The following is a 15,620-nucleotide window of genomic DNA, read 5'->3' on the forward strand; positions in this document are numbered from 1 at the left end:
AAAAATAAAAATCAAGTTTAAGTCATTTTATTCGACTTTACGTCTGTCCGCCACAAATATTGAAGTCGTAATATCACTAGAAAAATGTTTAAAGCACATAAAATCATATTATAATATATACATTTACAAGTATATACTGTATTTACAGTACATGCATTCATAAATTTAAATTACTTTTTTCTGTACTATATTAAAAACTAAAATTTATTTGTTTGTAAGCTTAAAATAGATCCTTATTAACCATATATTATTAAAAATGCATTAATAAATAAAATACAGAACGGGAATTGGTAATTTATGGTTTAGCCTAGTGGCAAGTAGATTCGGAGACAAGTAAATTCGACTTATGTCGTTCTCTTGGAACCAATTACTAACGTAAGGCGAGGTATACCTGTATTGGCTTAAGGATGAAGCTATACAAGTAGCCCATAAGTTATTACTTAATGATTAAGCTATCTCTGGCTTAAGTATTTAATAAATTACTGTATGTATTTATTATTTATATTTTTTATTTTGTATATTTACAAAATAGCTACAAACAAAATATACAATTACTAATAATAAAATAATTGTTTCTGTTAATATTATGTATTTATATAAACATACATAAATCACATATTATGACTAAAATTTATGTTTAACAAAAACATTTAACAAAGTTTTAAACAGATAAATATTTTTATTTTAGGGTTTAATGCTAACACTTCAGAATCTACCAACGTTACACTGGGGTAACGAAGAAATGAGTCTTCTTGTGGCAGAAGCTTATAGACTTAAATTTATGTTTGCAGATGCACCCAATCATCTACAGTTGACAAAGAAATGAACTAGTTTTAATACAAGATTGATTTAATAAGTTAAAAACACTCTTACAGGAATTCCATGGAAGGAAAAACATTGATATTTTATCATTTAAGTTGGAATTATAAAATGAACTTGCCAACTTTCATTCATGAAAGAAGAATAATTTGATGATTGTCAAGTATGCATTTCATATCAATATGTAGCAGTCTGCATAGCAGACATGGCTAAATCAGCTATCAGTAAGGATCATTTTGTTTTGTTTTCTTAGTTAAATGGCAATGAATATTTCCTGCTACGTTAGCAAAATAGTTTCCCCAGAGGATAGTGTTTCCCTGTATAGAATATACTATACTTTTGTTAGAGTGTTTGAAAAAGAAATTTGTTGCAATTTATCAGCATTTATAAATCTAGTGCCTCTTAATATTATATCTGCTATGCAGATCCAATATATATAAATGATCTTGTGACCAATCCATTTTTTCACTTTTAATGAAAAATAAGGGTAATGTTCAACAAAAGAGTTGAAAAAAATATATATATTGTTCAAGCCGAAGAATTTATTATATCATGAAACATTTATTAATAATGGGATATAATAATCTATTTTAAAAATGTTTCTGTTTTATTATTATAATTATTATTATTTAACTGTTAAAATTTACAAAGTAATTGTGATAATCAGATTCATATGAAACATTAATTTTTCGTTTTCTCTGAAGTGATCAAATAGGGTCTCTTCCCCTGTTATAAAATAAAAAGTAAACATTTGTTTGGCATATTATTTTATACTGTGATAATGTATTAAAAAGAATTATTATTTTTTTTTTTATTAGTAAGGACCATTATTTTAGTCTGATTATCAAGTTATGGTATATAGGAAAATGTTTCCATCACTGTTATTTTAATTCAGGTTTCTTTATTAATATTTTTCCTAAATTTGATATTCTGTTACCATAATAAAATATCTATAAATGCAGTTTTATACAAAATGTGTTTAAATTATAAAGTATTTCCATTGGAATTTACATCAAATAAATAGTATTTTAATTAATTATGTATAGTTTAATGTTCTTTATATTTATTTTAAAAAGTTCTTTTTTTAACTGTCATTATTTAGTATGTAAAAACAAAGTGAATAATTGCATTGTTGCATCAGAATGCTTGCTTTTTTAAAAACTAAACTCTAATATGGTAGATCCTCGATTATCCAGAATACTTAAATCACATATACCAAGGAAAACTGCAGGTTACACTCAAGAAAATACAGTTGAAAGTTTTGTAAAGAGAATATTTAAAGCAAGATTGCAAGAAAGTTTGAAATATGTAAAGTTAAACATAGTAAGTCCACATTACAATATTTTCTAATAGTTTTGAAGAATTTTTCTACACTTTATATAACCAAATTCTTGATTAATCTATGCTGTCTGGCATTATTTTTTTCCACTTGTTCCAGATAATCGAGCATCTACTATAATTCTTCGTACAATACATTTATTAATTTTCAATTAATATCCATAATATATGGTGCTATGTAGCATACTGCATTGTATTTTTTTTTAAATGTGCTATATTTATCCTAAGTTTATTACGCCAACTCGAGGTGTCTTCCAACGACTAATAACGCTGCCAGAAAACAATAAAATAAGAGAATAAAAAGTTCCTCTATTATAATTATTATTATTTTATTTTTTTAAAATTTGTTCATTCAATACAAAGAATAGTAATTATGATAGTTTGAAATGTATACACTTGAAGATTAATTTTTACATTATGATATGTTTCTTGTTATTTCAAGTTAAGAAAATCCAAGTGTTTTTAATGTTATTTATGCAAATATGTAAAGGAATATACATCGTAACAATTTGTTGCATTATGTTTAAAAAGTATATGTTTGACTATAAAAACAGTTCTGCACTAGGCTTTGTAGTTGTTCTCAATTATATTTGATTGTCCCTGTTTTTTCAATGAATATTTTATTATAAAGTTAGTGTCTAAAAGCTATGTAATAAAATATTTATTCATAAATATGAGGGTTGATCAGAAAAAGAGATTAAATAATCATATATAAAAAGAAGGAAAAAAAACATACAATTCCAGAATTAAATTTCTATCATAGTACAAAAATGTCCAATCTATATTAGTTCTATATTTTATACATAGTAATTACAGCACTTATAACAATATAGTGTTTAACATCAGTGTCATGAAACAATGGTTCAATGCTTTGATAGCCATAGTCTTGCCATGTGTTTCACATCAAATCACAACTGACATGATGAGTTAGTGTTTTCTTTAGGCAGGAACATAGGAGTCAGCAGAAAATTTTTCAGGGTGGGGCAAAGCTTGGAGACAAATAATTACATTAATAAATTTTTATTTAATTTTTTAGAGCTTTTTTTTGCAAGTAGATTATAGAATACAGTATTGCATCAATACAAAAACACTTAATGTATACAAATTTACAATATGAAAGAAAAGAATTATTTACCTGATTCCAGAGTATGAGTGCCCCATTTTCCCCCTCTATGAATGCCCTTGTACAGGAAACATAGAAATCATTTGCTGATATATCAGGTGGTCTTATAGTTTTCAATAGAGCTGCTGTAGAAAGCACCATCCTTTGTACCACATGCAGCCAAGTACTGTCACAAAGAAGAATTATTGAAATGACAACAACATTGTCCTCACAGCCTCTCACAATAGCTATAGGGTTGCAAAGCAATTATATAAATTAACTGCATGATTATATTCCAGAATTCAGATAGTAAAACACCAGATACTTTCAGAAAACTGTGAACAGAACTTTGCTACTCAAGAGCACGACTAAGCTTCTTTGTTCTTAGAGAGCTAATGGCCCTTATCTTAATCCACAAGTCTAGAATTTTCAATGACTTTATATAATCGTGTAATCTTTTTTTCTGATCATCCTACATATTGTCAACAAAAAAGCATTCACAATGAAACCAAACAAAATTTGATTCGTGTATATTTCAATCCCGAGAAGACAGTTAGGAGGAGTATCATCTGTAGTAAAGTATTGTATGTACTGTTAATGCACATAAAGAATATAGTGCCAGAATGAACAAAATTATATTTAAAAAGGAGAAGTTTTTGATACGTAGCAATGTTGTTCATATATAAAAAATAAATAAAAAGATGCATATCAGATTTTCAGTAAATGATTTTGCATTGCAAATTTATAAATTTTGTATGTTTTATTATTAATAATTCTGTAAAATATTTTGAAAATGTCAAATATTTATATATAAACGTTGGTTATGGATGTGACGAATCTCAAAAATAAAAATGAAAATTTCAATAATTAAGAAAGAAAAAGAAAGAAATTCTTTTGATTACTAAATAATTGAGAAAGTTTTTGTGCAGACATCATCTGTCGTGTACTTTCTTTTAAATGTGGCAGAAAAGAAGAAATAAAATATTTTGAAAATAATTGCAATTAAATTTGCCATTTTAATTGGGAAGTTTTTGTAATTTTTTTTAAAATTATTTTAAATAAATTTTTAAAATGCATCATTTTAATAAAATAACAGAAAATTATTATTTTGCTAACACTAACTTTAAATATTAAATTTTGCACATATACGGGTCAGAATATTGATTTTTTTTAAAATAGGAAATGATTGAACAAATGTTAAATATATTGTTTGCAAGATATTTCAAATTTATTTAAAAATTTCCTGAATATACAGGATGATGGAAAAGTGAATGCCCTTTATTTTCAAAGAAAGTTTACTTGTTACATTTCTACTTTATTTTATCTTTCAGATTTCCAGACACAGCATATAGTCCAGGAAAAGAATGAAGAGTGATAGCTCAGCATTTCTCAAACTTTTTGCTCATAAGACCCAATATATTTGTTTGTAAGGGTTCTGTGACTCAAATATTTATAATATAAAATTTTTAAAAACCTGGTAAACTGGAGTCACTGTGTATTATATCCAAATAAAAACATCTGAGATGTAAAAAAAAAATTGTGCCATTTAAAAACTTGTGACAATTTAGATGATAGTCAAAATTTTTCTTGGCAGTTTTGTTTGGTAAAGATAAACTTGGTACTTTGAAGTGATATGCACAAGATTTTTAACTGTATTATTATTTTCTACATTTTGCTTCAAAGTGCCAAGCTTATCTTTACCAAAGAAAAACTCCTAAGAAAAAAATTTGACTATCATCTAAATCAGTGTTTCCCAACGTGGGGCCCACATCCCACGGGGGCAATTCAAAAATGGACTCATCCAGAGTTTAAGTTAACTGTATAGCCACTGTATATGTTAAGGGGGCATAAGAATTTTAGAAAGGCTTAGGTGGGGCATAGCACAAAAAAGGAAACACTGATCTAAATTGTCACAATTTTTTTACATCTCAGATGTTTTTGTTTGTATCTCAATTGTTTTTTTTTTGGTCTTGAAAGCTGATAAGATTTCCATAATTCCTCTTTTCTGTAAGTTATATGTTGTTGTGGATTATATGCAGGAAATTATGGTAAACAGCTAAAATTTTAACTTAGTCAAAAATTTTCTTTAATATCTTTTTTTGTTTATATTTACAGAATTTGCAGACAATAAAATCCTCTCAACATATTCAATTTTTTTAAACTCATCCTGTGGTTTAATAATTGCTGTTCATTACAACAGGGCTTTGGATCCAAACCCTTTGTCATAAAAAAAAGTTTAACAAAATATCAAAATTTAGTCAATATTACTTTTTATAGTAAACCTATTATGGGTTTGGCCAGGTCCACAATGAGAGACAGGACCTGACATACCTGGACAGACCATCTCTCAAAAAATTCCTGGGGTTTTTTAACCCATCTGGTTTCAATCCTAGTTTCCAAAGAAGTGGGCTGCTACCCTAGCACTTGGCCATCCAGCCATCATGTATACATAAAGAATGCTAACATTCACCTGTATGAGCTCCCTTATTTTATAAAGAAAAGCTTAAAAGCAAATAATTTCATTCTGGACTTGTTTGTTTTGACAGGAAATTTTTGCACCTCCAAAGTGCAGATAGCATGTTCACTCAACTCAACTATATGCATATTTAGGATGTTCAAAAATTAGGTAGACAAACTTAGAGGAAATAATTATAAGCAATTTTTACCTTATAAACAGGGTCAATTTGTTATTTACATATTTCATATATCTTGGCTGAACAATGCACAGTATTTAGTCAGGGATCTAGAAGTTTTATAAAGTTCAAGAGCTCTGTTTAGTAACTCAGTACCCTTATTAGTATTCAACAAACAATCTGCTCCTTCCACTAAGTAAATAAACTGGTCCCTACTAGGTGCATTTTTACAGTTTGGACATGATTCATGAAATGAACTGTACAAGATACAGATCAAAGTTAACAGAAATTAGGATGCTTTTGCATCTCTGGTATTCTGCTCAGAAACAACTTTTAAGTTCCCATTTAAATTCCCTGTGAATATTAAATGAAACTGTCGAAGTAATTGTCAATAGGCTATGCAAATGTGACAATTTATTTGCAATAAAAACAAGAAGTTGCTATCATTTCACTAATTATGGAATGATTCAGCTGATCTGAGCTTGTTTATATGCATTTCTGTTATGGTAATGCTAATGAAACAGTAGAGAAGTGCAATGAATTGTCAACAATTTCCTAACCAAAGGTGTTCTTGACAGTCTTTACCTTGATCTATTGTAAATTGCTAGAAAATAGTTCATTCATATAGATAGCAGATAATGCAACTTCAGACAATTTGCACAAAAAATATTACAATGTCTTGAAAATGTGCGTCTATGAACACCAAGACTATTTCTAATGATCTACATGTTAATCAAACCTAGTATGGAATGTCACCTACAAAAATAATTTTTATCCATGTCATCTCATTTGTCTGCATGTACTGTTACTATTATTGTACAAGCACTTCACCCTGCAGATTATCCTGCAATGATTGAATTTTTTCATTAGTTTCTTCACCAAAGCAAACAATAACCAGAATTTCTTAGAACTCCTTCGTTTGAGAGGGGATAGCATTCTGGGTGATTTTTCTGAGTGTATGTATCTGAGAAACAGAGGCAGGACCAGAGGTAGACTTAAGAAAAATAACATAAGGACATGCTACCAGAACTACTTGAAAATGTTCCTGTAGATTTGGGAAAGAGAAGTGGTTTCAACTTGGTGCACTGGCTCAAGTATTTTAACCACAGGTTTAGACATGTAGAGGATGGAAAGGTGGGCCTGTAACTGCCAAGTCTCCAAATTTGTTGCCAGTAGGTTTTTTCCATGAATCCAAATAAAACTTTTCTTTATGACACACTTTTAATTGGATATTTTGACATAATCAACTTAATCATATTTTTACGACATATGATTGGCAGAATTGTCACATCAACAGAAATAATTCACAAATTGCATATTTTTGAACCTGTATGAGTCTGCCATGTATTATTATTGGCTGTGTTAAAATGTAAGTGGCTTTAACTTTGAACAGTATTTTTAAGCAACTATAATGTACTGTATTTATATTTTTCTTTGTAATTTCTGTAAATTGTGGTTTATTTAATACAGATAAATTATTTTTATACTGTCTTTGTTTATTTCAGGTTTATATAACATCATAACATTTTTTGTGAAACTAGTTTGTTTGTTGTAATCATTCTACTATATTTAGTTTTTGGATTACAATCTTAAAAAAATTGTAAACCTATAAATTCTCACTGTTGTCTGTCTTTCCATAATTAATCTTGAGAAAAGAGTTAGATAGATGAAAGACAAGACCAGATATGGAAACCTTAATAGCAGGAGGCCCCAATTAACTATATACGATCTTCTGATGCAAACTGGAAGTCATGTTATTTCAATTCAAAAATTTCCCCAGATGTTAGATGACCAGCACGACTACAGGGGCAAGCCACTACTAATGAGGTGGACAGCATATTTTAAATTTCTTCAATATAAAATATATGATTAAAAATTGCAACCTGGTATTGTGATGATGTGAATAAATAATTACTCATTCTGTTTATAAAGTGAAAATTACATAAAATTACTTTTGCAAACCTTTAAGTTTGTTACATTATTATTATACAGGATGCTAAAAAAATTATGAATATGTAAGTCCTAATACATAGGAATATAGAATATACAAAATTTAAATTCAGAATTGATTTCATTAAATTTAATCTATCAGTTTTTTGTGGAATTTAGTACTCTAAAAAAACAATGAATTACTTTTTGATCATTTAATTACTTGAGTATTTAAATGATATTACATCAAGATTTATTGAACTAAATCAATTTCAACATATTTTTTGGATTTTTTTAAAAATAAAATTGAAAAAAATTGTTTCTTGTTGAAAAACCAAGATCTGGTTGAGAGTTATCAATTTCTGCCAAAAGTTCTGAACGTATTAAAAATAAAAAAAGATAAAGTTCATTAAATATACTCCTTTTAACAATATAAAATAGAAACAGAGGACCAAAAAAAATGATCATTTGGCAAATCTTGATAACAGGACTTTTTAACCTTGCCATCTGGACCCGAGTTATCTTGGGAAGTTTACATAGCATTACAGAAAACTCGGTCCTTTCGGCCCTGAAAAAAATTTTTTTTTCAATTTTTGGATGTTTTTTAAATCTCCAAATTTTTTCAAAAATTTTTACCCGCGCAAAAAAAATTTTATTGCGATTTTAATCTACCTTTAATGACGCACAATTAACGCTTAATTGTTTTTTAATGCGATTTTTTTTATCAAATTTAATTCATCGTTCTAAAGTTGTAGTGCATGGATTTTACTTCAGTAAAGTTATTTAAAGCTACTTTGATATCAAAAACTACCTCCAATAGTTTAATTTTTTAAATTAATTTTTAAGAATGCCCACCAAAGATTTAATTACGCGTTACCAGGGGATTTTTTTCGAGTTCGCTATTGAATATTTCGATATCTAAAATTCTAGGCTATTTATTAAGGTACGAACGTTAAAGGTTCGTTAGTTTAATTTCGACTGGCGGTATAATAATCCAACNTAAAAACAGGAAAACTTATAAATATGCAATTTAAGTCTGAATCCTAACTTAATTCTTAAATTAACTTGCCAATAAGAGTTTAACTCACCAATAAAAGAGTTTAGGCTATTTGAATTCTTTGTAAAACAAGGATATATTTCTTATGATGATTTTAAGCTATTGAAAATAAGAATGTGTGTGTGTGTAACAAAACAGTAAGCATTTGATATATATATCAAATGCTTACTGTTTTGTGGCGTTAAAATTCAGAGGTGACTGAATAAAACAATCTCTACACTTGTTTTTTTTTCCAATAATTTTTGTTTTTCAACTAATTTAATAAAATTTTTTGTCTCAAAATTAGTATAGGTTTTTTTTTAATCATTGAAATATCTTATCTACTAAACTTTGAAACTGCAAGCTTGGTTTGTGTATAACAATCTGTACAAACATGCCATGATGCATTTCAAGAACTTGTAACCAAGCTCTCCAATTCAATTTGAGGATTTCATAATCCAAATGTTGCATTGTTGGCAAATACAGCCATTAGGGCTCAGTAGGTCTATCTGGAGTTGGGACTAGACAAAGTCCAGATGGTGGCAGGAAGAGCATCCAATCATTAAAACATGTGGAAAATTCTCAATGATCTTTACAAAGAAAATACATCAACTTACTCACACATATAATAAACTCCAACAACTATTCTAACTAATTTTTTAACAATTGATTAACAATCAAGTCATCAAACTGGAATAGATAAACTTTTTAAAGTACGAAATATCTTTATTTTAAAAGTACAGATTTTGAACAGTAAATATTTTTATATTTGTAACAACTATTTCAAAAACTAATATTTGGCATGTANAAATAAAAATCAAATTAAGTTGACTAATGAATCACAATTATGTGATTTATGAAAATAAAACACTAAAATGTGTTCTGATGGAAAATACCAAATGTACTTCTATCTCATATACTGTATAGTAGAATAGTCAAATTTATGTACAAGTCAAATCATATTTGAGCTTATATTAATTAAATTATCAACAACTGTGAGGCAGATAATAGTGAGGGTTTATCAGACCAATGATGGGCACAAACACTCAGGGATCAAAGTGAAAACAATTTAATAAACACAAAAAATTATTACATAAGTATGGAAACGAAAACCCAAAATGCATTTCGGACTATTTTTCCGATAGAAAATAGTNTTGTTGGCAAATACAGCCATTAGGGCTCAGTAGGTCTATCTGGAGTTGGGACTAGACAAAGTCCAGATGGTGGCAGGAAGAGCATCCAATCATTAAAACATGTGGAAAATTCTCAATGATCTTTACAAAGAAAATACATCAACTTACTCACACATATAATAAACTCCAACAACTATTCTAACTAATTTTTTAACAATTGATTAACAATCAAGTCATCAAACTGGAATAGATAAACTTTTTAAAGTACGAAATATCTTTATTTTAAAAGTACAGATTTTGAACAGTAAATATTTTTATATTTGTAACAACTATTTCAAAAACTAATATTTGGCATGTATAAATTCAATATAAAAATTTTTCTATTAATCTATATAAGTATTCTGTCATCATTGTAAATAATGATAATAATATGGACTAGGTAATATGCCACTTTTGTCTTGGCAAAAGAAAGTCCCTAGACATCTTGGCACAAAAAATTTTGTAGTGCCGGGTGTCTACGTGTTAGTCATTTTACTATAAAATATATAATTTTTCTCAATCGTTGTTATAAAACAATTGATGCCAAAATGGCTGACAAAATTCTCGTCTCATTCGAGTCGGTACAAATCCTTCTCCCAACCATTCCAACACTACAAACCGTTAAAATTAGATTTTCAGGCTGGCCACAGCCTTCCTTGCAGCATCATCCAAGTCAATGGCAGTCGTGATCGACAGTCCACTCTCCGCCAGTATTTTCTTTGCTTCGTCCACATTAGTACCTGATTAAAATAATTAATTTTATAAAATACCTTCAATTTTAAATATTTTAACAAATATATTGCATACCTTCCAATCTTACAACTAGAGGCACTTGTAATTGCATGGTTTTACAAGCATTTTTAATACCATTTGCAATAATGGCACAATTGACTATACCTCCAAATATATTTACGAGGATTGCTTTTACCTGAAATAAAGAAGAAAAACTAATGACCATATTATATTTGAATGCAGTGCAAAATAAATGCTCAAATGCTTACATAAAACATTAATCCTGGTTAATTCTAACAAATTAACAATTAGCTGTAGAAAACTGTTATTCTCAAAATGTGCCAAAGTTTTCAAAATAATTACTACTACTTTCACAGTTCAAGTTCTTGTAAACAGAGTTTAATAACAGAGATCAACTGTTATTATGCATTGTTTAAAGTAATGCAAATTTTATGTAGAAATGTATGAGAAAAGAGACATTATAAAAAGGTAAGACAATCTTTCTTCCATCAATGAATTTGAATTTATTTGAGTTGTCCAAAATTTTAAGTCAATCTTTTGATTAATTTTTTTGTTTGTACTCTCTACCATAAACAGAAGACTAACAAATAATCATTATTTTTTCCATTCATTTAGCACATTTTAGAAAATCAAAATAATTTTCCAAGTAATTATTACTTTTATTTTCATATACTGTAATATATATAACCATTCATTACACAGGAGAGGAAATACTATAACATATATGGCATATTTTCTAGTAAATTTATTTATATGCAGCCAGGATAGGTCCCATGACAAACACTGACATTATTCATTTTTATTAGTTTGACCATTCTCTACATTTGGATTAGAACAGTTTGTGTTTCAACCATTAATTATTGATAAAGTTGTAGATGAAATCATAAAATATAAATAAAAATAATTATTTTACTTTTGAATCACTGGTGAGAATCTTAAATGCTTGATAAACCTGCTCTTCCTTCACTCCGCCTCCAACATCCAAAAAATTGGCAGGACTTCCTCCGTAAAGATGTATGATATCCATGGTTGCCATTGCCAAGCCTGCACCATTTACTAAAAACAGGAAAACTTATAAATATGCAATTTAAGAGATGTTAATTGAATGCAAAAATTCAATTTCTACCCAAACAGGCAATGTTTCCATCCATTCCTATATAGTTTAATTGATACTTTGCAGCTTCCACCTCACGTGGATCACTCTCAGTATTGTCACCATTGGCAAAGATCTCCTTCTGTCGAAATTCAGCATTATCGTCAAAGTTTATTTTTGCATCAAAACAGACAACTGAAATTTAGATTATTAAAAGATTTTTTAAAAAAATATAAGTGTAGATCTGCACTTATGAATAACTAGAGCAATATAAAAAAAATTATTTTATGGAAAAAAAATAAACTACTATAGCTAATATCAAAAGCGCTCAGCAACTAAATAATAATAAACAAAACACTTTTTTTTGCCGAGAAATAATTATTTCTCGGCAAAAAAAGGTGTTTTGTTTATTACTATAGCTAATAATTTCAAAATTTTTAAGCTTTCAATCTTTTCTAGTGGTATTTTTATAAATAACATGTCTATAGTTGGAAACATTACATTAAAATATAGAATCAGTTAACTTTGTCAAATGAGTTGTAATAAATCCCAAATTCTAATTGGTACACAAAAGTACATAAATTTATCCAACATTGTTCCCTAAATTAGAAACTAATGCAAAAGAATATGTAATCTGATTGTAGTAATCCTACTAGATGTTAACTGTTGATTAATCATCCAGATCAATGGTTCTCATTGGTTTTAACTTAACAGTGCACATTAATGCAAAACTAATGAGCAAGTATTGCATGCTCAATACTGTTATGTGTTGAATGAAAAGTGATGTTAAAGATCTGCATTTTTTTAAATAATATTTATTTATTTTATATTATAAAAGAAACAATTGGCATTCCTATGATTAGGCTGTAGTACAAAAGCTGAGAATCACTCAGCTGTTGTACTACAGCCAAGAAGTTTCCAAATTTCATTCCAAAACAAAGAATGCTGAATAAATTGTGTGTAAACTTTATTTATATAAATCAGTTATATTATTAAGAATCATATTGTTACTGAGTTTAAAAACAGCGATTCTAGTGATTTAGTGATATTTAAAAGAACAATTTAACCTGTAAGGAACCAAGTCCGAGCATTATTTTTATTTACTTTAATTTTGCTTTTTATTATATTTTTGTTTGGAGCTTATGTTTTGTTAGGACGAAGGTTTCCTCACCATTCACCTTAGAAATCTAAAAAATAGAAAAACTAACTCACCAACGAGAGAAAAGCGCCGTAGAAAAAAAACTCACGCACACTTGCGTTCCCGAGCAGAAAAAAAGTAAGTCCGCACTGAGAAAAAAGGGGGGGAGAAACCCCACAAGCACAACTTAAATTCGCTAAACCTTAAAAGAATAAAACATCCCGAAAATTGTCAAAAAGAATAATGTAAAAGATTAGCAAGTACTGTCGGAAAAATAGGCTGCCAGACAAATAGAAAAAATTTATTGTTTGCAAATAAGTATGTAAATGAGGGGAGTGATCACAGTCAGAATTGTGACGTCACCTCACAGTATAAAGTCCAAACGTCAAGTGAAGACGAACGAGGTGAACTCCAGATAGCAACGAGCTTGGTGAGCTTCGTAGCAGTGAACGAGAGAGGTGTCCGATAGGATCAAATAGTTCCAAGGCGATTTTGAAGTTATTCGATTTGTGGATCGACAAATAGAGAAAGTCTTGAGAGTTGAGGAAATAGGTTCCTAGTATATTGAGGTGACGATTAGGATCTTTAATTCATAAGAATTATTGTTTATAAGTTAATTCTTTGATTTTGTCGAATTCCAAAGGGGAATAGAATTAAGTTAGAAATAGATTGATTTGAGTTTGTCGGATTGATTCTTGTTGAGTTCCATTGAATAAATTATTGTTTGATTTTTACTAAATACTGTATAGAATTTATTAATAGAAGTTTAATTAAATATTTGATTTTGTTATTGACAAACTTTGTCATTATTTAATTCGGTGCACGCTTAAAGTCCAGGCCTGGCACACTAACGCGAATCCGNACTATGTCATCTGCAAACAGCACACACCAGGGTACGTCCTCTTGTACAGCAGATGTTATCACATCCATAACTAATAGGAAGAGGTATGGGCTGAGTGCTGACCTCTGATGTAAGCCCACTCTTACTTTGAACATGTCCATCAATCCAGCTGCAGTTCTAACCTGCGTGCTGGCCCTATAGTACATATCTTCAATTGTCACAATGTATTGAAGCGGCACACCTTTCTTCCTAAGGCACCACCAAAGGATTTCTCTCGGGACTCTGTCATACGCTTTTTCCAAGTCTATGAACACCATATTCAGGTTTCTCCTCACAGATCGGTACTTCTCCATCACCTGTCTCACCACGTATATGTCATCTGTAGTACTCCTCCCAGGCATAAATCCAAACTGGCCTTCAGTGACACTAGTTTCCTCTCTAATCCTCCGTTCAATTACATTTTCAAAAAGTTTCATTGTGTGAGCCAATAGTTTTATCCTCCTATAATTATTACATTCCTGCACATCCCCTTTTTCTTTAAAGATGTGTACTAAATATCATTCATTGGGTATAGTTCCCTTTAACAGTACTTTGTTAATTAAACCCCTTTAGTTCCTCGCCTGAGTTAACTCGGGCAGGTTACATAGCGTTACAGAAAACTCGGTCCTTTCGGCCCCTAAAAAAATTTTTCTTCAATTTTTGGATGTTTTTTAGGTCTTCAAATTTTTTGCAAAAATTTTTACCTGCACAAAAAAATTTTATTGTGATTTTAATTTACCTTTAATGACGCACGATTAAGGCTTAATTGTTTTTTAATGCAATTTTTTTTATCAAATTTAATTCATCATTCTAAAGTTGTAGTGCAAAATACTTCAGTGAAGTTATTTAAAGCTACTCTCTGATATCAAAAACGACCTCCAATAGTTTTTTAATTTTTTTAATTAATATATTTTATTATATATAAGTTTAATTAAGTCGGGAGGGGTCGGAAATCGCAATAAAACTTTTAATTTTTTAAAAATATTTAAAAATATATAGGTCTAGCTAGTATTAACCCTACTTTAAACCCTTCTCCTCCCGAGACGTCTGAGAATGTCCCGGGAAATACGACACCAGCTGTTCTCAAGGTCATCCAGCTGTGTACACAATGACTCGTTGGTTTTCATCAAAATTAATGCATTTCTTTCGTTTTTTTTCAGTTTTAAGTATTTTTTATGTTTAATTAAAAATTCCTTTAAAAACATTCGTGCAGCAAGTGGTTAAATTGTTGCTGGATTGACAAAGGTATAATTATAAAGTGTAAGTTAATAATTCATTGTAATAATCCAATTTTCTCCATTATTATTACAAATCAATTTCATTTAAAAATATGCATTATTATAACAACAGATTTTATACAGAATGTAATAATATATTCAATATACAGTAAATAAAAAACTGGTTTAAAACAATGCCTCTTCACTGTATGTAATCTTCCATAAACTATATAGCTCAACTGTTTTGTATATAAAACAGTTAATCTCCTATATTATATATTACTACCATAACCATGAAATTTGCATCTTGCTTTTATAATTGTACAAGTAATCAATATAATTCAAACTGCTTTTTTCAGAATAATAATAATAATAATGCAGAAGGTTGTTGTTTTGCAAGCATTCAACATCACTCGCAGATTCCTCAACCTCAATCAACAATAAGAAAACAAGAGCTCAGTTTTCATTAACCTGCCAAAATTACTGGTCAAACTGTGAGAAACAGACTTA

General features: G+C 29.0%; 2 protein-coding genes across 2 annotated transcripts in view; one reads left to right on the plus strand and one right to left on the minus strand.

Annotated features, from left to right (window-relative positions):
* LOC111630198 (TBC1 domain family member 22B-like) overlaps positions 1-4,274 on the plus strand; it is a 41,127-nt gene extending 36,853 nt beyond the window's left edge. The window contains exon 12 of the mRNA XM_023374260.1: positions 689-4,274. Within this exon, the coding sequence (XP_023230028.1) occupies positions 689-826 (138 nt within the window). The 3' untranslated portion in view covers positions 827-4,274. The remainder of the gene's footprint in view (positions 1-688) is intronic.
* Positions 4,275-10,322: 6,048 nt separating this feature from the next.
* The window catches only part of LOC111630205 (succinate--CoA ligase [GDP-forming] subunit beta, mitochondrial-like), a 57,099-nt gene continuing 51,801 nt past the window's right edge, over positions 10,323-15,620 (minus strand). Inside the window, exons 8-11 of the mRNA XM_023374268.1 lie at positions 11,909-12,070; positions 11,696-11,838; positions 10,837-10,957; positions 10,323-10,769 (exon numbers count right to left, since the gene is read on the minus strand). Of these exons, the coding sequence (XP_023230036.1) occupies positions 10,657-10,769; positions 10,837-10,957; positions 11,696-11,838; positions 11,909-12,070 (539 nt within the window). The 3' untranslated portion in view covers positions 10,323-10,656. The remainder of the gene's footprint in view (positions 10,770-10,836; positions 10,958-11,695; positions 11,839-11,908; positions 12,071-15,620) is intronic.

The sequence above is a fragment of the Centruroides sculpturatus genome, unplaced genomic scaffold (genome assembly GCF_000671375.1).
Source record: "Centruroides sculpturatus isolate CEXI.00-Female unplaced genomic scaffold, Cexi_2.0 scaffold613, whole genome shotgun sequence".
In the NCBI taxonomy this organism is placed as follows: Eukaryota; Metazoa; Arthropoda; class Arachnida; order Scorpiones; family Buthidae; genus Centruroides; species Centruroides sculpturatus.